A 25,160-nucleotide genomic window follows, 5' to 3' on the forward strand; every position below is an offset into this window, starting at 1 on the left:
CCGCTATCCCCTCCCCACGCCGGGAGACACTCGGCCCCTGCCAGGCTGCCGCTCCCCGGGCCTCTCCGCCCCTCCCGGAGAGAACGGCGCGCCCCCGGCGGCCGGGATTTCCTCGGCTCCCCCCCACCCCTCCCGCCTCCCCTACCCCCGCCGCCGCCTTCTTCCTCAGGGGCAGCGCCTCAGCGAACCGCGCTGCGAGCGCCGCGGAACCTTTATCGGGGCGCCGCGGGGCAAAGGGGGAGGAGGCCGGGCGGACCCCGGGCGCGCTGCATGCCGGGAGCTGTAGTCCCGCGGCGCCGCGGGGCCTCCTGGGAACTGTAGTCCCGGGAGGCCGGCGGGGGTCCCGGGGCTACCGTCCGCTCTCCGGAGCCGCCGGTCAGCCTGAGGGGAAGGCGGCGGCCGGCGGGGGGGCATCGGGTGGCAGCGGCCGGACCCAGAGCCACGGCCACGCTGACGCAAAGCGCCGGCGGCGCCGAGGCGGGCCGGCCCGGCCGCTCGCTCTGCACAGCGGGGCTGTGGGAGGCGAGGAAAAATAATAATAAAAAAATACAATAAAAAGTGTATTTTTAAAGCAAAACAAAAGGCCGAGCGGCGCGCCGGGGCGTCGCTCCGTCTCCGCGCAGCAGCGGGCCCGGCAGCAGCGCGCGCCGCGACAGCTCCGCGCCGCCGCAGCCAATCGCCGCCGCCGGTCCCGCCCACCGCCCGCCGCCATTGGCCAGCGGCGCCGCCACTCAGGCCCCGGCGGCGGCGGCGGCGGCGGGGATGCCGATGCCGGCGGGTGCGGAGCCGCCGCGGCGCGGAGCCGCCGCCCGGCCCGGGCACGGCGGGGCAGGCGCGGGCGGGGCGGGGGAGCGCAGCCCGCGGGCCCCGCAGCGGCCGCCCGGGCGCCGCCCGCCGCCGCCGTTGCGGCCGTAGGCTCCCCCGCCTCCCGGGGGCACGGCGCACCGGGATGAAGCGGTGCCGGTCGGACGAGCTGCAGCAGCCCGAGGAGGACCCCGGCGCCGCGGAGGAACCGCCCGGCCCCGCCGCCATGGAGGCCAAGGCCGGGGAGGCGGCGGCCCCCGAGGCGGGCGCTGTCCCACCGCCGCGCACCAAACCCCCCGACCTGAAGGTGAGCAGCGGTACCGGGGACACCGGGCGGCTGGCGTAGGGTGAGCATCCCGGTGGGGTCACCGGAGGGGTGAGCACCCCTCTAGGGTCAGCAGCAGAGTTACCAATGGGGCAAACACCCTATGGCGTTACCGTTGGGGGTTACCAGGGGGATGTATGACTTCGTGGGGTACCAGCATCCTCACACCCCAGTCCCCACTCTGCTACAGGTGTGACCTTGGAAGATGTGAGATGGCTCCTGGATAAGGATGCTCCTAGGATGAGGATGCCCCTGGGATGGGGATGGTCCCAGGATGAGGAAGGTCTCAGGATGGGGTTACTCCTGGGATGAGGATGCTCCTGGGATGGGGATGGTCCCAGGATGAGGAAAGTCCCAGGCTGGGATGCTCCTAAATTGGGGATGTTCCTGGGATGAGGAAGGTCTCGGGATGGCAATGCTCCTGGGACAGGGATTCTCGTGGGAGGAAGAGGTCCCAGGTTGGGATGCTCTCAGGCTGGGGGTGCTCCTGCACTGGGGATGCTCCCAGGGGAGGGTACACCCCTGGGGTGTGGGTGCTCTCTCAGCGGGGCCACCTCCCAGGGTCGAGATGCCTCGTGGTAGGTTTGCACAAGCCCGTGTGGGGCCAGGCACTGCCGAGGCCATGGCCCTGCTGCAGCCTGGCCACCAAGAGCAGCAATAACAATAGGGTGGCGGTGGAAGAGGCGGGAGGACTCTGGTGACACCACCCACCCTTGGCAGGGGGGCTGCGGGCACGAGGGTCACACCCCAGAGCAGGTCTGGAACAGGCTCTGATCTCGCGAGCAGGCTCTTTTAGGGTCCAGGCAAAGGTAACAGGGCTGTCCCCCCACAGAGGGGCTGAGCAGACCCCAGTGAATCACCACCAGAGTCACTCCGGTGCCAAGCGTGGGGGAGATGCTGGGGGGACCACCGGCTGGCGGCATTAGTGCTGCAGCAGCCGGTGTGTAAATGGCCCCGAGGCTGCTGCTCCTGTGCCTTTGGGCTGTGTCCGGTTAATGAGGAAAACAAGTTACGCGGCACTGCAGCGCTGCGGGAGCGACGGGAGCCGGTCCCCAGCAGCAGGGCATGGGCAGGGATGCGGACAGGCAGGACAGGGTGGTCCCGAGTGAAACTGGGCAGAAATTTCCAGTGGGTTTGAAAGCAGAGCAGCTCTGACCCCCTGGCTGTTCAACAGGGTCCCACTGGCCTGGATGCTGTTGGGGTTTGATGTTGCAGAGATGAATTCCCTGCTTGTAACTTAGGGTTTTCAGGCGCTGCAGTATGTCGCGGCCGCGGGCAGAGCGATGTGACGGTCGTGCCGTGGTGGTGCGGAGGTGCCGCTTCCACTCTTTGGTTTCAAAAGGACCTGGACAAAAGTGGAAGGTGTCCCTGGTTACCCACAGGTGGCCTGGCATCCAGGACAGACCCTTGTTGCGGAGCATCCCAGCCTGTCGCTTTCCCTAGAAGGTCTTACCGGCACAGTCAAGGTCACAGGGGAGCTGGGAAGCACAGCCAGGTCTGCCAGGCTGCTGCCGTGGCTGCTTGCATCCCTTCCAGAAAGGCAGCTAGGATATAAAAACCTGTTCCCATAGAGCTCACCCACTTTAAGCACAAGAAGCCCCGTGGTTGCAGGACGCTGCTCGCTGCGACACGCGGTGCCTTCTCCTCTATGTCCGAGCAGCCGCTCCTGCTCCTGAGGCCGTTTTGGCTTCGCTGGCATGATGTACAACTGCTGCCCTAAAAGGGATGTGGTGCTCAGGGCCGCCCAAGGCTTGGTGGGATGGGACTCCCTTACCTCAAGGAGGCTCGACTTGCCTTGGCCAAGGTGTGTCTTCTCATCCACATCATCCCCCAGCTTCTCTCCATCCCACCTGGGACCCTTTTGACCTACACAGTGAGTCTGAAAGGGGTGGGAGCGTGGGGCACAAGTAGCCGCAGCTTGTGATGGGGACGGTCACCACGCCAAGGGACCTTGGGTGGCATGTCCAGCTCCGGGCTGGAGCTCAGTCTGGTCTGCAGCCCGGTCCCGCTCACAGCAACAGCAGTGGCCAAACGCTCATCGATTTTATCGATGCGAGGATGATAGCCTAATGCAGGTTTGCTTCGCTGTGCTCACCTTTAACGCATTTGTAGCTCAGCAATTAATAGCCTGCACAGAGCGAACCCTCAAGCTCGCTTTGCCAGGCAGAACACATGAAAAATTGCGTCTGGGTGCTGCCCACAGCTTCCGCGGCAGAGCCGGGCGCTCTGCCTGGCCCTGCCACAGACACCACCCGTTCAGCCACTTTGCCTCCTGTTGCTACGATTAGTGGCATCATTAATATAATCTTAAAGTTTTCCTGCCCCAAACCCCTGCTGGAGCTGCTCTCCCTGCTCTGCATTTGCCACGCACCAAGACCCACAGATTTATCTCCCCGTGCGCCGTGAACAAGGATCAGAGGTAAACTTTTCTTTGCAGCCAGCGGCAGATGGATTTGAGCTGGCAACCTGGAAACAACAGGCTGCCTTGTGTCATCTCCATCCCCTAACCCCGGCAGATCCGCAGCAGCTCTCCCTTCCCCAGCTCCTTTGCTGAGAGCGAAGGCTCCATTAGGAGGAAAAAAAAAAAAAGTTCTGGCAAGGAGCAAAGCAGATGCGTGACACATAGTTCTGCTCAAAAATCTGTTGGGTGGCAGGGATTGCTGCGCCCTGCAGCAGAGTGACTGGATCCATACAAAACACTGCAGGAGGAGACATCCAGCCTTTGGTGGCTGCCGGCGTGTCCAGGTTGTCCCACCACCGAGGTTGTCACCTCTTGGTCCTGCTCCCGCTTCCCCTGAGCATCCCTGAGCCGAGTGTTTTCCCTGGGTCTCTGTTTTCCCAAATGGGCTGATCTGGCCAAGGGCTGAAAGTTGAAGCCTCACATTGTTTCCATCTCCAGTTTCACCATCTGAGTCTTCATGGCTCCAGCTTTTCCCACCTTTGAACCCAAAAGCCAGGAGTCCAGAGGCACCAACCTGAGGCCTTTCCTCTTTCCAGGGCCTGATCCAAAGCCCACATCCATGGACAGAAAGTTTCCCCTGGGCTTCCTGGAGCTGGGGAGCCTCTCCTGGAGCTGAGAAACACCTCCCGGGGAGGAGGGAGATAAAGGACAAGGGTATGTCCCACCACGGGACGAGCAGTCCCCAGCACAGGTCCTGCCCCAAGCAACAAGGTTGGGATGGGGGTGGCTGGAGAGGATGGGGCGAAGCATTAACCTCTGATTTACTTATAGCAGGTCAAACCCGCTCAGATAATTTAATTTTTTCAAAGGTCCCTCGCTACGAGGGGATGTGTCCGGGGGTGGAGACCCCTGCTGTGGTTCAGAGGCCCCTCCACGGCAGTGCCTGTGCAGGTTGCTCACTGCAGGGGGGATGCTCCGGACTCCTCCTCTCCGTAAAGGTCACCAGTCCCTATTCTAAACCCTCAGGTACATTTATATTTAATCCCTCGCACGAGCAATTTTCCAGGCATATTTTGGTCTTGAAAGGACACTGCCAAGGTGAGCCGGCTCCCCTGCGGTTAGCGGGATGGAGCTGTTGTCAAGCTGCTCGAGCAGAAGCCGTACGGTCCCCGGAGCAGCCGCATCTGTCATCCCCCGGAGCATCGCTCATCAAAAGCTCTCGGGCTGCTGGCGGGGACCGCAGGGGGACCCCAGGTCCCCAGGGAGAGGAGAGCATCCTCCCAGGTGGGGGGACAGCATGTGTCCCCAGGGTTTGTGCCAGGCGCGGTGCAGGGGTGAGAGCCGAACCAGGGGAGGCGGGCGATGCTTCCCAGCAAACACACACTTGTCTTGGTGTGGGATGCTCGGCTGAGGCCCAGCACTCTGTGCCCAGCTGACCCCCGCAGATCTGACCCCACCAGGGTCCCCGTCCTCCCTTCCCACCAAATTTCGGTTCTCAGCATCCCCGCAGTCGGTTCAGGAGATGCAGAGGTGACAGTGACAGCGGGAGCTGCCACTCGCGGAGTGATTCCCACGGCTCCTGTGGGCACCACCAGCAGAGATCTCACCCTGCAAATGCCCCCCAAGGTCAGGACCTCGTGGGGATCTGGAGCCCCCCCTGACCGGAGCCACAACTGGACAGGCAATGCCACCCCCCAGATGTTATTCGGGAGAGCTGAAGGAGCTGCGTGTCACTACAGCCTTTTGGTAGGGCATTAAACACCATGACTAACGGTTGTCACATGTTTGCTCTCTCATCCTGTCCCCAGGAGAAGCGTGTGTGGGGGAGTGCTTTATTTTCCATTTTAGAACATCTATACGTTTTCCTCGGCGTTTGCAGCAGAACAAGGACTCGGGATGCTAGTGTGAGATAGGGCTGTGAGGGGCAGCTGGGCTGGCCGCCACCCCGGGGGGACAACAGTGTCCCTGGTCCCCTGCTCTGGCTGCTGGCAATGGGGTGCTGGCTGGAATGCCTTCCCCCGTGCCTTAAAATATAGGATGGGATAGGTTAGAATGGGGTGGAACAGTCTTCCACTGTGTCTGTGCGATGCCTCCAAAGAGCTGCAGAGCCTTGGCTGGAGCCCCTGGGCACGCCAGGGGCATAAATAATTAATAACAATAAAAAGAATTGAGCAGGACTTCACAGCATGTGGCCCTGCTCTAAGGACACAGCAACCAGATCCCCTCCTCGCGCGCCTGAAAGCCGAGTAAGAGGTTTGGATGTCAGGACAGAGCTGGGAAACCATTTCGTGAGAAACTGGGAGGTTTCAGAGCATGTGGCTGTTTGGCAGCGGGAGGAACAGCAGCTCTGGGGACCCCGGTACGGCCCGGGTGGGATGGTGGGGACACGCAGCCCCTGTCTCTCCCATGGGACGTTGCTGAAGAGCAGCGTCCCAGGAAAAACAGTCATCCAAGCCACTGTTTTCCGGCAAGATTTGTTGGTTTGGGTTAAAATTAGGTTTTTTGGCTCTTGGCTGGGTGTGACTTGTCCTTGCAGGGCTGGGGCTCAGCTCTGGGCAGTGGGTTGGGGATGGGAGGGGTTCATGCAGCCCCCACTTGGCTTCTCACCTTTAAGAGATTAGTTCCCATCGATGGATAGACATGAAAGAAAGAGGAAGAGAGCGCAACCGTGAGCTGCGCTCAGCCAAACCTTGTGCCTTGGACTTGACCCCCCCGCAGGCAGCAAGAACTGATCCGCTTACGGGGATGTGAAGCAGGAGCTGCTCCTTTGAAATCCATAGAAACGCGTCCCTGCCACCGAGCAGGAGACCCCGGCTGAAGAAATGAAAAAGGCAAAAGAAATAAAGATTTTTTTTGTTGATCTTGGTGTTTTCCAGCTGGCTACACTGAGAAATTCATCTCCGTATCCATCGCATCGGTGATTAAGCAACAGCCGTTCCAAAATAGCCCGGGCAGACGCTCTGTTCTGAGCCACGAGTAGTTTCATGCCAGAAAATATGCCTCTGCTTTGGAAGTGCAATAATATCCCAGAGTAAGAGTAGAAAACAGCGTTTTTACATCAGCAGATTCTCCGCAATAACTGTTGCAGAATGGCGTGTTCTGGTGAGCGCTCCCGACAGCTCTTTGCTGTAACGAGCCTGACGAGCCCCCGAGCCGGTGGGGCTCCAAGCCCAGGGCAGCAGCGCTGGGATTCCTTTTTGCTCCCTTTTTTTCCCATTCGGATCCCCTACTGTCCCACCGGGATCCCGACCTGCAGAGCCCAGGGAAGGTTCTTTCAGGAAAAGCTGGAAAAGGCCTGAGGAGCGGCATTTGTTTTCTTAAAAAAGGTGAATTTCTATTAGATTGAGCTCTTGGGCCAAGAGCCCCCAGCTGGTTTCCACCTCCACGCTACTGCTGGAAAAGCATCCTCTCCTTTATTGCCTGCTTGGCTTTTATTTCGTTTTCTTTACCCTCAAGGAAGAGAGTTGGTCATTTCTTTTCACTTGGACCTTCTAAAGAGCGAACCGTGCGTCCGAGGGCATGCCATACCCTCGATGGCAGAAATCTGTGGCTTTATAGTTATTACCTATCTAACGCTGCCTCTGTTTCCATAGAGACTCTATAAATAGAATAAAAATTTAAATCACAATTTTCCCGAAGCAGCAATTTGGCCCTGTAGATTTATTATCTATTTCCTAGGAAAAACCAGAAGGATAGAAGTTTTCGTTATGAGGGAGTAACAGATGGATTAAAGGGTTTAGTGACATGGGATCTAATTGCCGATTCCTTGTCAGCATTACAGGTGTGATGAGAATTAGGCCCTGATGGATTCAGGCCTTGTGGCTTTAATACCTGGGGTTTTTAGGAGGTGGAGTCCTGTCTGTACGGCCATGAAATCCTCCGCAGTTCACAGCTCGTGGAGCTCGTGTCTCAAACATCGCTGCTTTTCTAAAATCTGGGGCTTTTGCCAAGTGTCTGCCAGGGCTATAAGTAGCTCCCAGTTTGGAGCCGCTTCACGCTGGTTTTCAAGCACAAGTAAACGGCAGCACCGGAGTTACGGGAACCAGCATCTCCGGGGAGAGTCCCAGCCCCGAAATGGGTGGTGAAATGGCCCTGGACGTCAGCAGAGTCAGGACTGGCGTCCTCAGGGGCTTAACCCCAAAATAGAGACAGAGCAACAGGGCAGACTCGTGCCTTGTGAACTGCTGGGTTCCCGAGGCTGCTTTGGGAGGTGAGAGGATCTTTCTGTGTCCCAAGGTCATTTACTCGCGATGGACCAGGGAGCCGGGATCTGTTGAGCCCTTTGCAGATGCTGGAAGCTGCCCCGGTCAACCACGCGCAGGGGGTTGTGGAGGGCACCCAGCTGAAATCTCCCATGGATGCAAATCTGGGCGTTCCAGTGGCTGTGGGGAAACCGCTCAGGGCTGACCTGGCTGTAATCAAGAGCACGATCTGTTCCGCCATCCATATTGCATGACTCCAGCGCGGCCGGCATCCGTCCCGATTCCCAGGAGCCGGCACGAGAAAAGCCGTGTGCTCTGTGGGAACACGAGTGTCACCCCCTGGGAGAGAAAGACCCAGGGGAGCGTTGTGTCCCCGTCTCCTGCTGGAAGCCCGCTGGGGACTGGATTGGGTGGCACTGGGCCACGAGCTGCGGTTTCACCCCTGTAAGCGAGTCCAACCTGGGCTGTGCTTGGAGCTTGTGGAAAATTCCCCAGGGAAAAGCCCTCCCCGATCCCTCCGGGAGCACGTTTTGGAGAGCAGGTGGTTCTTGGCAGCGTGTCAGTGGCCAAGGCTCCAAGGCTGGGACTAACCCTGGTTCTCCCAGCTAAGGAGAAGGCTGCTCCGTCCTCGCTGCACGCAGGGTCGGGGTCTCTGCGGAGCACATGGTGTTGGCTGCAGCAGGAGCCCACCTCCTGCCGTTGTTCTGAAGGGTCTTTCTGCTCATCTTGCTACTTTTCATAGTGTCCAGCGCTCATCAGAGACCCCTCTCTGGTGTGGGGAACGCTCTTGGAGCTGCAGACCTGAGCCATCCCGAGCCACCATGCTCAGCCCTGCAAACCATCAAGTCATGGAATCACAGAATGTCCTGAGCTGGGAGGGACCCACAAGGCTCATGGAGTCCCACTCCTGTCCCTGCAATGACCACCCCACAGGTCACCCCGTGTGTCTGAGGACGTTGTCCAATCTCTTCTTGAACACTGTCAGGTTGGGGCTGTGACACCTCCCTGGGGAGCCTGTTCCAGTGTCCAGCACCTCTGGGTGAAGAACCTTTTCCTCATGTCCAACTGCCCCTCCCCTGGCACATCTTCCTGCCATTCCCTGGGGTCTGTCACTGTCACAGAGAGAAGAGTAAATGGCCACTGATGTTTAATACTTTTCCATGGGTATAAAGCGCAGTGCTGGCAGCAGGACCTGTTCCCTTTTGCAAATCCCTTTGGACTGGTCTGGGGTCCCCAGAGCCCTCCAGAAGCAATTTAAGCCCTCAAGCTTCCCATTTCGGTTCAGTGCTAGCACGGGCACAGTCCATCAGTGCCGTGTGTGCCGAAGCGGCGTGATGCCGACCGTAACAAAGCTTGTTTTCTCTCTTTTCCTGCAGAAAATCCAGCAGCTTTCCGAAGGGTCCATGTTTGGCCACGGCCTGAAGCACCTTTTCCACAGCCGCCGGCGGTCGCGGGAGCGCGAGCACCAGAACTCGCAGGACTCGCTGCCGCCGCACTACGGCGCGTCCGACCACGACTCCCCCGACGAGAAGGAGCGCTCCCCGGAGATGCACCGCGTCTCCTACGCCATGTCCCTGCACGACCTCCCGGCGCGGCCCACCGCCTTCAACCGGGTGCTGCAGCAGATCCGCTCCCGTCCTTCCATCAAGCGCGGCACCAGCCTGCACAGCGGCAGCCGGCGGGCCAAGAGCGGCTCGTTGGAGCCCCAGAAGGGGAGCCCCCACCTTGGCCGTAAGGCCCCCCAGGACAGCAGCCTCACCGCCATCCTGCATCAGCACCAGGGCCGCCCCAGGTCCTCCTCCACCACCGACACTGCCATCCTCCTGGCTGAGAGCGGGGCCGTCTACCTGCTCACCGAGGACACCGAGTGCCTGGCCGATAAGGTGGGGGTGTGCCGTGGGGACGTCCCTGGGTGGCTATGGGGGACACGGGGGCAGGGTTGGGTGCAGAGCCCCCCAAAATGCTGTTGGGAGGAGACCGTCCCTCGAGGTGGTGCTGGTGGCACCGGGTGCACAGGGCAGCGGGCACAGCCGGGTCCAGAGGCTGCTGGCTCGATGCTCCTCCCGCGGGGAGGTGAAGGCAGGGACGTGCCCCGTTCCGATTCCCAGAGTGGGATTTGAGGGAGAGAAAAAGGGACGTGGCAAGAGCTGCGTGCCAGCGGCGTGGGACCCCCGGCGCAGGGTCTGAGGGGACCCCGGGCAGCCCAGCTCCGGGCGTCTGTAAGGGCTCAGCTGGGCCGCTGCGGATCGGTCCTGTCCGAAGTGATTTTTTTAAACTGCTCCGTGCAGAGCTAATCGAGAGGATGGTGTTTCCATCTAGTGTTTAGCCCTGTTAATTATGAAAGAGCCGAGATTAGCGCGTTGGCGCGGCGTGCTGAGGACAAGGCGCGGGCAGGGAGGTGCTCTGGGTGCTGGTGGGTTCTGCAGCGGCTTCTCCCCTTGGTCTTTGGAGCTCGAGGGGGTGTCACAATCTAAAACCCCTCTCTGCAGCCCAGAGGGCTAGATGCATCCTGTTTTTTTCTTAATTTGCCGGAAAGGTGGTTCTTACGGAAGAAGCTGTGTAACAGGGTGGCAGTGGCTGGGCAGAGTTGCCGGGGTGGGATAGCAGGGGGGTGTCAGGTCCGTGCTCTCCTCCCCTCTTGGCACCGAGTCTCGGAGAGGGAAATCTGACCCGGAGACTTCTGTCGCCCTCTGAGCTAATGGAAAAAAGGATCAAGCAGATACTTTTTCTTTCTGTTTTCGCTCAGCAGTTTCAGCGCTGAGCTGCAGCTGACGCTCGCGGCTTTGCAACTGCTCCCCTGCCACAGGGACGAGGCCACCGCTGGGACGTGGGAATGTTGTCCCAGAGGATAAAAACATCCTTGTACTCACAAGGCGGGGCTGCCCGGGTCCTCCTCTCCCTCCTTTACAATGTGCAGATCAGAGCACCCTGACGCTGGCAGTCTCCACTGGCACACTGCACCCCGACCAAGTGCTCAAGCAGGGCTGGGGGCTGTTCAGGTTGTTCATTTGAACATCCACAGCCCAAATTTCTTCCATCTGGCTCATGGCATCGGCCTTGCAAGGAGCGCAGTCCCGCTGAGCCATCTGGGGTTACAGCCAAAACTTTGTGCCGAAGCAGTTTGCAGCGGGACAGAAGCCCCGGAGGGAGGTGGGAGCCCAGCAGGTCCGTGTCTGCTCGCGGAGCGGCACAAAGAGCGTTAAAAAGGGGATAAATAGTTAACTACATATGACACAAAGAGTAATAAGAAGAGAGACGATACCGCGGCCTTTGTGAGGCAGTGGAAAAAATAACCTATTTAGAGAAACAAGAGTTACGTGATATTCTCATGCCGTGTTATTTTTCCATAGCCCGGAGGAAACCCAGCCCAGCAAAGCGGCTCCTTGTCCCAGGGCCGGCTGGTGCTGCCGTGCCCTGGGCTCCAGAACCCGGCACGGCTCCGCCGGACCCCGGCAGGCGCATTTGCGCTGGGGCTTTGTGCCAGCAATCGCTTCCCATCGCCCTGACCCTTCTCCCCGTTTCATCCTCTGTTTGGAAGCCGCTGCCCCAGGGGTGAACAAGGCTCCCGTGAAAAGGCCGCTTTTCCCCCCAGAAATTTCATGCTGAATTTTCCACCTGCTGTGCAAGGGCCTGAGCGCACGCTGGATTAACCCCTCATGGATCGCTCAGCCTCAGCGAGCGCTTTTTGAACAGCTACTGATTTTTTTTTTTTTTCCCCTAATTAGATTCACGCAGTTTTTGCTCCCGTCACCTGCACCAGTTCCATGCTCTGTGGTCCCCACCAGCCCTGGGCCACCCTCAGCCCCTCTGGGGCCGGGCACACACGGTTCCTCCCCCCTGCTCCCCTGAGTCCCCCCCAAGAGGCAGCTGTTGGGGTGCAGACAGGGTGAGCGGGACTACGGCACAGTCTGGGCATTCGGTGCCGGGCGCTGGTCCTGTAATTTGAGAGATGTCTCATGCTGCCTGTCACCAGCTGTCACTGCACATCGGGGACCGAGCTGGGGACAAGGCTTTGCTTTCCGGGATGACGCCCACCTGGAGCACACGTGTTCACAGCTTCCCCACCCCAACCCTCCCCGCCACGCTCTGCTCACCTTGTGCATCCGAAGAGCAGCTCCCGCTGAGGGTGGGGTGACAGTGTAGTGGCCCAGATGTCCCCTGCCTCCCACTGGCGATTGCACGTAGATTGGGACTGACGCATTTACCGGTTGACTCTGCTCCGAGAACCGGTGTTTGCTGCTTTGCTCTAGGATGGATCTCTGCTCGCTGATGAGCCCATCGGGTGGGCTGGGGGAGCCGCTTCTCCAGGTTTGTGGGCACCAGCGGCCGGGAGCACTGCTGTGTTTCCAGCAGCCACCCTCCCACGTGTCCCATCACGCGTGGTTCGCTTGCTCAGCCAAAGTGAGGTGGCGTATTGGGGGTGTATGAGAGGGGATCTGATCAATGCTTACAAATATCTGCAGGGTGGGTGTCAGAGGATGGACCAGACTCTGTTCAGTGGTGCCCAACGCCAGGGTGAGGGGCAACGGGCACAGACTGAAACACAGGAGGGTCCATCTGAACAGGAGGAGAAACTTCTTTGCTGGGAGGTACCAGAGCCTGGGCCAGGCTGCCCAGAGCGGGTGTGGAGTCTCCTGCTCTGAGACATTCAAACCCGCCTGGACCGACCTGTGTGATCTGCTCTGGTGACCCTGCGTGAGCAGGGCTGGGCTGGGGATCTACAGAGGTCCTGCAACCCAACCAGCCTGGGGTTCTGGGATTCTGTTGGTGTCGGTGCATTGGAGGGAGCACGTGGCTGGTGTCGGTGTTTCACGCGAGGCCGTGCCGGCTGGCGGACGCGGTGGCACATGTGACAGCGGTGGTGGCAGCGGCACGGCTGGGGCAGGCGGAGGCTGCAAGTGGGGACTGCGCGTGGCCCTGGGATCGTGCTGGAGAGCCTTGTCCTTATGTCACTAATCTCCTCCTGGTGACCCGCCAGCAGCTCGTGGGAGCGGCGGACAGACGGGCATTACCGCCGGGACAGCGGCAGCGGCCGTGGGGTCTCCCCGCGGCCCCCGGTCCCCTGCGCTGGGGTCAGCGGAGCAGCGGTGCTGGCGGGTCACAGCATCCCGGGGGGACCAGCGTCCCCATCGGGGCGAGCGGAGCTGGAGCGGGGCGGGCGCGGGGTTTTGTGCCTGGTGCTGCCGGGGAGCTGCGCGGACGCCTGCGGGGACTGCGGGATGGTCCATGGCCAGGTGAGCCCCCCACTTCCACCGGGGCCCCCACAAACCCCCCCAAGCAGCGGTGGGGAGCGAGCACGCTGGAGCCGGGGATGGTGGCCGTTAGAGGGCAGCGTTACCGCAGCGGAGCGTCCAGGAGTCTGTCTGTCTGTCTGTCCGTCTGTCCGCACATACCCCCAGCCGGCTGCTCCCAGCCATCCCAGAGGGATCCGCTCACAAGTGTCACGAGTGCAGCAAGTGCTCGGTGCAGCCCGCCAAGCATCCCCCGCCTCCCTGCCTCGATTTCCCCAGCTGGCAACCAGGGCCAACCTTGCCGTGTGTCGGCTGAAATCTCCTTTATCTCTTCACTGATGGAGGCAAAGCACATCCTCCCTTCCCACCCAGACTCCCGGTGAGTTCTGGTGTTAAAGTCCCAGAGGAAGGAGCTAAAATAAGCTAAAATAAGCCAGAGGTGACTGCAAAAGTGAGCAGAGGGAATGAGGGTGTAAAGCTGCCCCCCCTGCATCTCCCCAGCATCCAGGCAGGGTCCCAAGGGGGTGATCTGGGGAGCACCAGTGTGCGGAGACCCCAAGAGCGCCGAGGGTTTTCAGGGGGAATTGCTGAGCTCGGCTGCAAACTGAGCCCCCGCCGGGCACCACGGAACTGGAGGCACGAGAGAACTTGTGTCCACATCGGCTCCCACGTCTCTGCCTCCGTGTCCCCACGTGTCACAGGGGAACGGGAGCCTGTGAGTGCAGGGGGGTGGTGGAACTCGCTCCCTCACTCCCATCGGGACGGTGCTTCGAGGAGCGGTTTGGGAAAAGCAGGTAATAGCTGCGAAGGCAAAGATACCCGAGATTGCTGCTTAATTAATTCAGGGAAGAAGAATATCAGACTCTCGTACTGATTCACCCCCTAGCAAAAGACATCATGTTCCTCAGCCTTCGGTGACATATGGCTGTTGTTTCCAGCCCACGAGCAGCTCCCGCTCCCAAACGCCGCCCGTCCCCGGGGGGTTGAGTCGAGCGGGCGGCTGGTGCGCGGGGTGGATACCCAGGATGGACAGAGCAGGATTGGGAGAGCAAGGGGTCATGTCTGTCCCGCAGTCTGTCCTGCCTGTCCCCTGCCGCTTGGGTTGTAGCTGAGAGCAGGATTTGGCTCCCAAGTCAGGATGAGCGAAGCGGGGTCCTGCCTTTTGACTGCTCGCCCCACTGCAGCTCTGCCTCTCCCTGCCTTCCCCCTCAAACCCTTCCTACAAAAGATGCTCAAAATCCCCCCGCAGCTGCCTAAGCACGTTGTTAGAAGCACCAAAACTGCAGTGTGGGCTGGGGGCTTGTGCTTGGTGGTTTTAATGCTGTGTGACCCAGCAAGCAAAATAGCAGCACCGTTGCTGGAGCTCCTGGGGTTACTCCCTCCAGTAAAGACAATTTTCCCAAAGATTCTCCAAGTGTAGGAAGAATCGTGAATAGCTTCACCCACAAGAGATGGTCACTGAAGCATCTCCACAGAGGTGTCCCTCCCGGTGACCTGCAAGCCCCCAACCTGGAGGATGTGGTTTTGGATTAGGAAACGTTGGGGGCAACACGGTGTGGATGGGGACAGGGACTCCTCGAGCCCAGAACAGGCAGTGGGGATGGATCCCCATCACCCCGGGGATCTGCCCGTCTGTACACCCACGTTTGCTCTTCCCCGGGGGGCCGTGGCAGGAACACGCTCCCCGCCTGTTGCCAACTGGGAGCCCCGCGGGGTGGTGGCACCGTCCCAGCTCACCCGGGCACCGGGGAACCGCGACGGCTGGTTTGCTCATTGTCTGCATGGCTGGGAAGGCAGCCTGGCCAGGCAGCGCTTGGCGGTGCTGTTTGTTCTCCCAGCACAGTTGGAGGAGCAGGACCGGCCCCTGCGAACACCCAGCCTGTTCCCGCTCCCCCCGGGCTCCCTCCCTGCTCACCAGCCTGCGCTGCTTGTTCCCGGCTGCCTCAGAGCCTGGCGGTGCCTCCTCCGCAAGCACACGCCGGAGGATCCTCTGCCCCTTTGCCTCCCGAACCGCAGCCATGACCGAGGGAGAGGACCCGGCCGCCTCGCGGAGCACCGGCCCAGCGCTTTGCAGGGCCGACCAGGGCATCCTCATGCCGGAACCGCATCCTCCCGACTCCTGTGCTGGGAAAAGGATATTGCTCTTAAATTCTCTGCTGGGTGTCTTTGTAAGTACCCCTCTCCGCTCTCCTTCGTGCTGCTAAGCGAGGACTCGGGATGGCCAGGAATACGGGGTGAGGAGCAAGGTGGTACCCGCAGGTGAAGGTCAGGCTGCTGCTTGCAAGAGTCGAGGTCTTGGCCACTTGTTTTGGCCACCAAATGCCCTGGGGGACACAAGGTTAAGGAGTAAATCTTCACCTGTATCAGCATTCTGGCTCCTGATGATCCATGCGCAGCTTTTCCAGCCTGGTTGAGGACGCGCCAGTGCAGCTTGGCTGGTCTTCCTCCCTTTTATAGTACCGGCTTCTCTACGCTAAGCTCAAGCCTTGTGTGTTCCTGCTAAGCCCAGCTCTGGCTGCTGCCCGTGCTGGCCAGCAAAGGCAGAACCCGAGTCCAGAATTTGCCTCGTGTCTGTGTTGCATCGCCAGGTGACCTGCCTCTTAGTTGAGATGCTCAGACCGGGACTTTGTGGGCATTCAGGGCCAGATTCTGCACCACTCAGGACTGGTACACACATGTCCTGTAATTTTGTGTCTATCCAGGGGTTTCCTTTCCATAGGATTCGGGTTTTATTTTTAAATTTACCTCTTACACGCAGGCCTGAAAAACGTAGCTGCCACTTTCTAAGCACTGGACTAAATCTCCTAAAGCAGAGCTGGTGCTAAGGATGAGGGGGAGTCCGCCACCACCTCTCGGGTAATTTCCTTGCAAAAATCCCCATTTTTCCCATGCTGGTAGGTTTTTTGCATCTTGCCGAAGGGGAAGTGTGGCACCACTGCTCCACCTTGCTTTGCTGGGGCATTAGTAGGCTACATTCTTGCTTCTGCAATTATTTGCTAACCCTAAACTTGCCCCTGCACTGGGGAGCTGTGAACAGGAGGTTTCCTGTGAATCAAGCTGCCTGAGGTCCCCAGTAAATAAAAGGAAAATGCTCTCCAGGTCTCATAGCAGCAGCTTGCCTGCAAAGTCACGTCCTGAGCATCCTGGCTTTTATCAAGCCATCACTTCTTGAGCCTCCTCTGGGGAAATCTGTGCTCCTTTGTCCTTCCCCACGGCCAGGGACAGCGTGGCAGGTCACGCAGGGTTTGCCTGGGGGCTGTGAACTTGGCAGGAGCTGTGGGGGGCTTCAGGGGGCTATTACAGTTGATTATAGGCGGAGAGGACCTGTAGCATAGAACCAGGGATAGTCTTCAGGGTGGCCCCAGCGCTTGAAATAAGGGAAACAGAACGCAGAGCTGGGAGCAGGGAGAGTGTTTTCCAGGGTGTCTCTGCAGCTGGGGATTTTTCCTGCCCTGCTGAGGTGGTGGAAGAGTGATGGGAAGTGACCTCTGGCTCCTGTGCTAAAATGAGAAGTGATGCTATGAGAGATGTTAAACCAAAGATGAACGTCTCTCGGTAACCTACCCTGTGTCATGCCCAGAGGGATCCGCAGCCCGGGGCTTGGCCAGGCTGCAAAATCTGTCAGAGCTGATGTCTTCTGGAAGGGAAGCGTTCCCACAGGGAGACCATTGCAAAAGCCACATCCACGAGCAGGGTTTAGGGAACTCACATTTGCAGGATACAGAGCAGCCGAGACCTGGGGACGGTGCTTTTGTGAAGCTGTCGAACCAAACCTTTCAAATCCATCCGTGCTGGCTCAGGTTGATTTTTGGGCTGCTAAGCCCGGGCAGTGCTGTCTGTGCTGCACAGCTCAGAGGTGCAGCGTGGCACCCAGAGCCTCTCGCACACGGCAGGTTGCATTTCCAGGGCACGGACGGACGTCGGGACAGCCTGACAGGCGATGGGCCACGCGAGGCAGAGCGGTGCTCGCCTTGTCTCAGCTGTGGGAGCAGCACCGTCTGCCCCATTAAACATGCATCTGGGTCACGATGAGCTCGTCGGTCCAGCCTGGACAATTCCATGTGTGGCTGAAGATACTTCCTAAGCTGTTGCCTTCGGGTTTTTTTGAGAAATAACTAAACCAGAGAGCTGCAAATGAACCTTTCTCATTTAGCCCGTTGTCTGTGGTCACATGGATGCTCTGATCTGCAGCCGCAGTTGGTTTGGGGTTTCAAACAGCCCCAGCATCCCCAGGGCACGTTGAGGGCTTTGGTCTGGCACAGCGTAAGGTTCTGGGCTTGAATTCTGCTTCTCTCCATCGCTGTTATCCGGGTCTAATCCTCTGTGCAACCCCTCAGGTTTGGGCTGAATCAAACGCACAAGCTCTGGGGCTCCTTTCTCACCCAGGACTTTGGTTTGGCCCCTCACCAGCTCCAGCAGCCCTGTTGTAAATGCAGATGCAGCACCCAGGGGGTGACTCCAAACCGCCACCGGCTTCTGCAGAACCAGAGCCCACTGTCGTCCCCACTTGCTTTTTGGACATCTCATTTAATACCTTTTTAATTGCATGCAAAGTCTCAAACACTTGGTATCTGGTCAGTTGGCTGGATGCGTTTTCTGTGCGTTGCGCGTTCTCCCACGGCAGAATCGGGTCGGTGAAACTTTCCCCGTTGCTCTCCATGGCATGAGCAGGTCGGCAGTGCTTTGCTGGACCCAGGTCATGGCCAAGACATGACCTGGTCCTGACACGAGTGGCTTTTTGCTCCCTCGGGCTGCCCAGCTCCTTGCTCGGCGACTGTACTTTCCCCGCACATCAATCCCATGCAGGGTTTTGCTTTGTGCGTGCGTCTCCCGGGCTCTCTGTCCTGGTGTGTGACACAGCAGATGACAACGGCCGGTCCGACCCCCTGCGTCAGGGCACAGGCAGCGTTCAGGGCTGGAGGCGGGGGAATATCCCGCCACGGGGACGAGGTGGGGTTTGCATTACAGCCCTGAAAGCCGTAAACAGCTCCGGCAGATTTCCTGAGTCGACAATCCCGCCGCACCATCGGCTCCGTCCCAGCGCCTGCGGGACGCGTCCGGGGACACGAGGACAGCCCTGCCGGGTGGGGGGTCTGCAGGAGGGTTCCGCTCGTCCCTCCCCTCCCCGCTGCTCCCCAGAAACTTTGCTGCCGTCAGCTGCCGCGTTCCCCCCGCCATGGCAGCCGGTGCGTCGCTGCCGGGCTCTGTGCCACCGCAGGGACGCGGCCGAGCAGCCCACGCCGAGTAGCCCCAGGGGACCCGCGCCCTGCCCGCCATGGAGGTAGGTCCCCAGAGCCATTGGGCTTAGAATAAAACCGCGAGGAGGATGACGATGGGCAGAGAGACCCCCCCGGGGCTGTCGGTACCTGGGTTTCTGGCGCTCGGTGAATGAAACCCGCCAGAACGATCCGTGCCAGCGCCGCGAAGATGGGGTGGGAAGCTCTGCTGTGAGATGAAACCCCGAGCCTGCCTCCCGGCATTATATAAGAAAAATTATTCTCTGGCTGATAAATGAGCAGAGGCAGCTGCTGCCGGCCCGTTGTACCCAGCTGGGGACAGCATGGGGACAGGCAGGGGACACAGGGCCACCTGCTCCGGTCTCTGCTGCAGGCTTGAAAGGAGGGTGGCAAGCGTGAGTCAGGGCTCCTGCTTCTATTTTCAACGCCTGGAGTGGGTAACGCGGTCTGGTGGGAACAGCGGCTCCGCTCGGGGCTGCGAACGCACGTGGGGACGGGGCTGGGGACACCCGGAGCGTCCCCTGGAGCGCTGGGCTGATTGTGGTCACCAGCTGCTGTCCCAAATTACACCGATCAAGCGCTCTGAGGAAGAGAGGCCGGGGAAGCACCCACATTTAACAACCACCCCAAAAATCAACCTTCTCGTGTCTGCTGCCCACCTGCATTTCTCTGCCGGCTGTGGCCTCTCCCTCGTGGCTTCCCATGGCCACCAAGGGCCCGGGACACGGTGACACCGTTACCATAGAGCCACCCAATTGATGCAACAGCTCCTCGGGTCTGTCCTGCCCGCCAGCATCCCTCGACAGCTCAGCGGCACTTATTTTTTTCCACTCTTGAAGGCTCCTATGGTCCTTCCCACGGCCGTTTGGTCCCCAGGCTGTATTACAGCGGTCACCCTCGTAGGGACAGTCCTGGCTCAGGGTGACGCAGCAGGAGCCGCGGTGTGAGCTCATCCCCTGCGCTTCCCGGTAGGCTACAGGGTATGGAACACAAAATAGTTCAGGGCACGGGTAAGCGTCTGTTCCGAACTTTGCAATAACCGTGCAGTTTCTTAAGAACGGGTTTAAATCCCTCCCGGTCGTGGATGTGCCGGGGGACCCACAGCCGGGGACGTGGCCCTGAGCTCCTCACCTGCCGCCTGGGCTTTCTTCCATCGAACCCACAGTAGCAAATAAACCAGCATTGCATAATTGTGCCCATCCGTGGCCCTCGAAGTACTGTTTGCTCAGCTTATTAGCTTGAGCCTTTTGCATATCTCAGCTCTCCTGGGTTGAACTCTGTTGATAAGAATAATTTTTCTTCTTGTGTCCTGCATTCCTCCCGCATCCCGCATCAGCCCCTGTTTTCCCCTCCAAGCCTGCCTGGAAAACAAGCGCTGGAAAACAGCACTTTGATTTCAGTGTGCCTACCAGAAGGTTTGCTGCATGTAGGGAAAGTGTGGCTTTTACTAATCCCCCGGTTAAATCCACTGCACAGTCATTTAGGCTTGCTGGGATTTAGCAGGCACTGTCTGTTAATGCTGCAGAGATCGGTATTGTCTTTTTTTCGCTTGTTGTTTTCAAAGCAATAACCTGATTCATACGATGTGCCCCGTGTCTGAGAGAGACCAGAGCTTTCAGTGGCCTTGGGGAAGGGATTTCACCCCGACTGTGTCAGCACGGATGGGCGGCCTTGGGTCTGTGCATTTACCACCCAAATATCCTCCCACAAATAAATCCAACAGACTGGCTTCGCAGGGGCAAATGTTGGGGTGATTCCCAAACCCTTCCCTGTTTGGAAACAAAGTTTGAGCAACTTCTCCTCTTCACTGGCATCACTTCAGCATCTCCAGGGCTGCCTTTTCCTTTGCCACAGCCGGTTTGTCCCTTACTGTACAGAGAATTCCGTATCACGGCGAAAAGTCTGTTTCCTGCTGCTTCTAATTTCTGGCCCTTGATAAGAAAACGAAGCGAAACCCTTCACGGTGCAGCTGGAGGGCCCAGCCTGGCCAAGCAGCTAAGAATAACCCAGGAGCAGGGTCTGAAAACTCCACAGGTTTGTTGGGCATTATTTTTGTTGGATAAAAATGTGCCGATCCAGCTCCCGGTTCTGCTGGGGTTTCCCTTTGCTCTCATCCTCCAGCCCCATATTCCAGCAGCACTTTTGCAATGGAGAGAGAATAAAGCCTTGGGGAGAGGGCTGGGGGACGCTGGAGGATGCTTTTTGCCTTCCCAAGGAGGCTGAGACCCCTGCAAGGTGTTGAAAACACCAGCAACCCCGGGCTCCCAGCAGCGCTGGGGTAGGAGGACGTGCAAGTAAATACCAGGAGGGCAGCAATGGTCTCAGCTTTTCTGATGGTCCCTGCTTTTCCGATGGTCCCTGCTTTTCCGAGGACCTGCTGCAGATGGGAGTGTTGATAAGCAGCATCTTGAGAACATTCCTCCCTCCCGCGCAAGGCGTTTCCTGGTGATAACACATTCCCAAGTAACCATCTCGCAGCATTATCCCTATTAAAGGGTCACTCGGGGAAAGCGTGATGGAAATGAGAAATTATTCAGGTCTGCCAACAGTATTTAACTTTCAAGCAGCCCTTAATTAGAAGCCAGGAGCCATTTATACAACCACGGAGATTTGCATAAGAATCTGCTTATAAAACCCAGCAACTGGAAAGATTTAGTGATATTTTTTTGTTAAGTGGCAAAGCGGTGTGCTGGGGTTGGAGAATGCGGAGCAGGACCCTGGGTTGCAGCCCAGGCTCTAACAGGGATTTTAAGTGTGGCCTCAGGCAAGTGATTTGTCTCCCAGTGCTCCAGTTTTTCCATCCGTGAAATGGAAATCGGCACGTGTCCGAACTTTCTAGGTGGCAGCTTGTGTTTGCAGGGGGGTCTGGCCTTGCCAGGTGAGAAACCTCGGAAAAGAAAGACGAGGAATCCCTGCACCTGCAGCTCCTGAGTGATCTGCAAACCCCGTGCGTCTAGGCTAAAAGCCAAGTCTGAAAACGAGACTAAAATACCTCCGGATTGCTCAATCGCTGCTCTCACTGCTGGGTTGATGATGGGTTTCAGTTTTAGCTCCTTTTTCCCCGGCTGGCGCTGGGTGGCCGTCAGCCCCGAAACGCGGGCACCGCTCTCTGCACAGAACAAGGGCAGAAAGTCAGAGTCGAGCTCCTGGCAGCAGATGCTCATTGCTGAAAAAAAATTATCCAAAACCTGTCCTGAAACACTAATTATTTTGTTGCTGCGCCCTCTAACTGGCTTATTCCTGGGATGCCAGCAGCAGCAGTAAGGCTGGGAAATGCTTAACCAGATGGATAAAAACACATTTCACTATTGCTCTGGTTAACTGTTCTCCCACCCAGCTCTTGCCCCCCTCTCCCTCCTCTGCCCCCACTCCGTTCTTCTCCTGCCCCCTCCCCGGGGGCTCCCTGAGAATTTGCTCGATCCCTTGAGCATCTCCCTCCTCTCTCTTTGCTGGCAGCTGGACAAGGGAGACGTGACGGCGCTCAGCCTGCCCCCCAGCACCGGGCACGGCGACACCGACGGCACCGTCTGCCTGGACGTCCCCGACGGCACCCCCGACCCTCACAGGACAAAAGCCGCCATCGAGCACCTGCACCAGAAGATCCTTAAGATCACCGAGCAGATCAAGATCGAGCAGGAGGCCAGGGATGACAACGTAGCCGAGTACCTGAAGCTGGCCAACAACGCGGACAAGCAGCAAGCCTCCCGCATCAAGCAGGTTTTCGAGAAGAAGAACCAGAAGTCGGCGCAGACCATCGCGCAGCTGCACAAGAAGCTGGAGCACTACCACAAGAAGCTGAAGGAGATCGAGCAGAACGGCCCTTCCCGGCAACCCAAGGATGTTTTCCGGGACATGCAGCAGGGTCTCAAGGACGTGGGCGCCAACGTTCGCTCCAGCATCAGCGGCTTCGGTGGCGGCGTGGTGGAGGGTGTCAAGGGAGGGCTCTCGGGGCTGTCCCAGGCCACCCACACCGCCGTGGTCTCCAAGCCGCGGGAGTTCGCCAGCCTCATCCGCAACAAGTTTGGCAGCGCGGACAACATCGCCCACCTGAAGGACACGTTGGACGATGGGCACCCAGAGGAGGCTTCGCGGGCTCTGAGCGGCAGTGCCACCCTGGTCTCCAGCCCCAAGTACGGCAGCGATGACGAGTGCTCCAGTGCCACCTCCGGCTCGGCTGGTGGCAGCAACTCGGGGGCAGGACCCGGTGGCTTGGGGAGCCCCAAGTCCAACACGCTGGACAGCCACCACAATAACTTCGACACCATCCTGGAGGAGCTCCGGGAGATCAAAGACAGTCAGTCGCACCTGGAGGACTCCATGGAGGACCTCAAGGCCCAGCTGCAGCGGGATTACACCTACATGACGCAGTGCTTGCAAGAGGAGCGGTACAGGTAGGGACGGGCGGGTGGCAGCACATGTCACCCAGGGTGGCTCTTTGGGGGCCACGAGGCCACCATCCTGGGCTCGTTCAGCACTGCTCCTGTGGAGAATCATGCAATACTTTCCCTTCATCAGCCATAACCAGGAGGGGGGTGGGTTGGCAGGTCCAGGTGGTTTCTCCAGTGTCAGGGGGGTTTGGGGGCACCTGCCCTTCCCAGTGTCCCTCCACCCGCCCGTGCAGGTACGAGCGCCTGGAGGAGCAGCTGAACGACCTGACCGAGCTGCACCAGAACGAAATGACCAACCTGAAGCAGGAGCTGGCCAGCATGGAGGAGAAGGTGGCCTACCAGTCCTACGAGAGGGCACGGGACATCCAGGTAGGGGAGTGCGAGGGCTCAGCCCCCCCCCATCCATGGGCCGAGGGAGGGACCCTGGGCTGGGAGGCGGGGGGGACACGGGGGATCCCTTTCTCCAGCACCTGGAGATGAAGTTCTTGCTGTGATGCTGCCACAATGAGCAGCAGGTAACAGCTGTGTCCCCAAAACCTCCATCTGTGCCCCAGTGAGTCCCTGGGTGCTCAAGGCAGCGCAAGGCTCTGGGGGGATGGCTGCAGTGCTGGGCTGTTACATGTGGGTCACCGCCATCCCTGCTGTCCCAGTTTGGGGACCTGGCACCGAGACCTTCCCCAGCGCAGACAGCGTGGGACAGGGCACCTCCTGGACATTGCAGAGGGAAACCCCTTCCCAGGCAGGGCGGTCACCGTGCATTGGAGCTGTGCAATGTCTGACAGCACGGGGCAAGTGCCAAAAGCCCTCGTGGGACATCCCCGGAGCCACTGACCCGTCCTGCCGTGCTGTCCCCTCACAGGAGGCGGTGGAGTCCTGCCTGACGCGGGTGACCAAGCTGGAGCTGCAGCAGCAGCAGCAGCAGGTGGTGCAGCTGGAAGGGGTGGAGAACGCCAACGCGCGGGCGCTGCTGGGCAAGTTCATCAACGTCATCCTGGCCCTGATGGCCGTGCTGCTCGTCTTCGTCTCCACCATCGCCAACTTCATCACCCCCCTCATGAAGACCCGCATGCGCATCCTCAGCACCGCCCTGCTCGTCCTCTTCCTCTTCTTCCTCTGGAAGCACTGGGACTCCATCACCTACTTTCTGGAGCACGTCCTGCTCCCCAGCTGAGCTGCAGCCTGGAAACCCCCCCCGGGGTTTTCCATTTCCCACAGAGGAGGAGGTTGGGGGGGCCAGTGGTCCAAAGCCTTCAGGTTTTTTCTCCACACGCTCAGTTCTGTTGCTTTCCTGACCCTCCATCCTCGCTGCGGCCGGCAGCGATTGCTCAGAGCACGGCATGTCGGAGCCGGGATCCGTCAGTCCTCTGGGATGTTCGGGGAGGGTGGGGAATGAAGAGGAGTTTTTGGAAAAAACTGGTAATTTATGGAGCGCCGGGTTTTTCTAGGGGTTTGGGGTTGGTTTTTTTTTTTAACGTCATTCTGTTCGGAAAGTCCATGGGAAGGAGGTCTTCTGTCAGTGGGAAGGGTTGAGCTGCACCAAACCCGGCTCCAGGAGAACTTTCTGCAGAGAGAAGAGAGGGGTTAGTTGGGGCTGGGTTTTCCCTTTCATCCCTGAAGACCAAGATGGCAAAAAGCTCGGTCGCAGAATGGAGCGAAAGCAAAGCACGTGGTGAAGGAGAAAGCAAGTCCGAAGTGAATGCAGCAGGACATGCACATCCCACCAGCCTCTCCCAACCGCGTCACAGCCCAGCCAGGACAGAGCGGGGCTGTGACATTGTCCCTGTGTCCCCACGGGAGCCTGGGCAGACACAGGGGACCTGATGCTGGGGGTGGCACTGGCACCAGTGAGATCCCCCCTCCACCGGTTTCCCTTCATTTATTTATTTCCCCTTCCTTCGGCTTTAGTTGATCTGATCTCTTCAGGGACACCTGGACTTGCCAGCATCACACCTCTGAGTTTTACAGCCTCTGCACCGTGTCGTGTGTGTGCGTGTGTGCGTTTTTTAATTTAATTCAAGACTCTCTTTCCATTTGTGAATCAAAGCTGGTAGAGCGGGGGGAGGCGAGCAGCTGCCTTCCCGGCCCTACACAAGAGCACAGCATGCTGTCTCGGATGTTTCTTAAATTATTTCATACATATATATTTATGTAATATATCTATACACACACATATATATATAAATATATATATATAAAAAAGTATATGCACAGTCAGATACTCTGGTGCAAGCGGGTGCCACTCCGGCGACTTCAGAAGCCCTGAACCACAGAATCCCGGAATGTCAGGGGTTGGAAGGGACCTTGAAAGCTCATCCAGTGCAACCCCCCCGCCGGAGCAGGAACACCCAGCTGAGGTTACACAGGAAGGTGTCCAGGCGGGTTGGAATGTCTGCAGAGAAGGAGACTCCACAGCCTCCCTGGGCAGCCTGGGCCAGGCTCTGGCACCCTCACCGGGAACAAGTTTCTTCTCATATTCAAGTGGCACCTCCTGTGTTCCAGTTTGCACCCATTGCCCCCTGTCCTATCATGGCTGTCACCCAGAAGAGCCTGGCTCCATCCTCCTGACACTCCC

The 25,160-nt window shown here is 58.9% G+C and overlaps 1 protein-coding gene across 1 annotated transcript; it reads left to right on the forward strand.

Moving 5' to 3' along the window:
* Nucleotides 1–745: 745 nt before the first annotated feature.
* On the forward strand, nucleotides 746–24,850 carry TMCC2 (transmembrane and coiled-coil domain family 2). Its single transcript, XM_065649579.1, has 5 exons — nucleotides 746–1,111; nucleotides 9,109–9,615; nucleotides 21,657–22,591; nucleotides 22,822–22,957; nucleotides 23,448–24,850. The coding sequence occupies exons 1-5, from the start codon at nucleotides 950–952 to the stop codon at nucleotides 23,757–23,759; spliced, it is 2,052 nt and encodes a 683-aa protein (XP_065505651.1). The 5' UTR covers nucleotides 746–949; the 3' UTR covers nucleotides 23,760–24,850.
* Nucleotides 24,851–25,160: the final 310 nt, after the last annotated feature.

Source organism: Caloenas nicobarica, chromosome 21 (assembly GCF_036013445.1).
Source record: "Caloenas nicobarica isolate bCalNic1 chromosome 21, bCalNic1.hap1, whole genome shotgun sequence".
NCBI lineage: Eukaryota > Metazoa > Chordata > Aves > Columbiformes > Columbidae > Caloenas > Caloenas nicobarica.

Coding starts and splice junctions, on each gene's coding strand:
- TMCC2 (XM_065649579.1), top strand. CDS start 950: ATGAAGCGGTGCCGGTCGGACGAGCTGCAGCAGCCCGAGGAGGACCCC. Junction 1,112..9,108: donor CCAAACCCCCCGACCTGAAG/GTGAGCAGCGGT, acceptor CTTTTCCTGCAG/AAAATCCAGCAGCTTTCCGA. Junction 22,592..22,821: donor TTGCAAGAGGAGCGGTACAG/GTAGGGACGGGC, acceptor CCGCCCGTGCAG/GTACGAGCGCCTGGAGGAGC.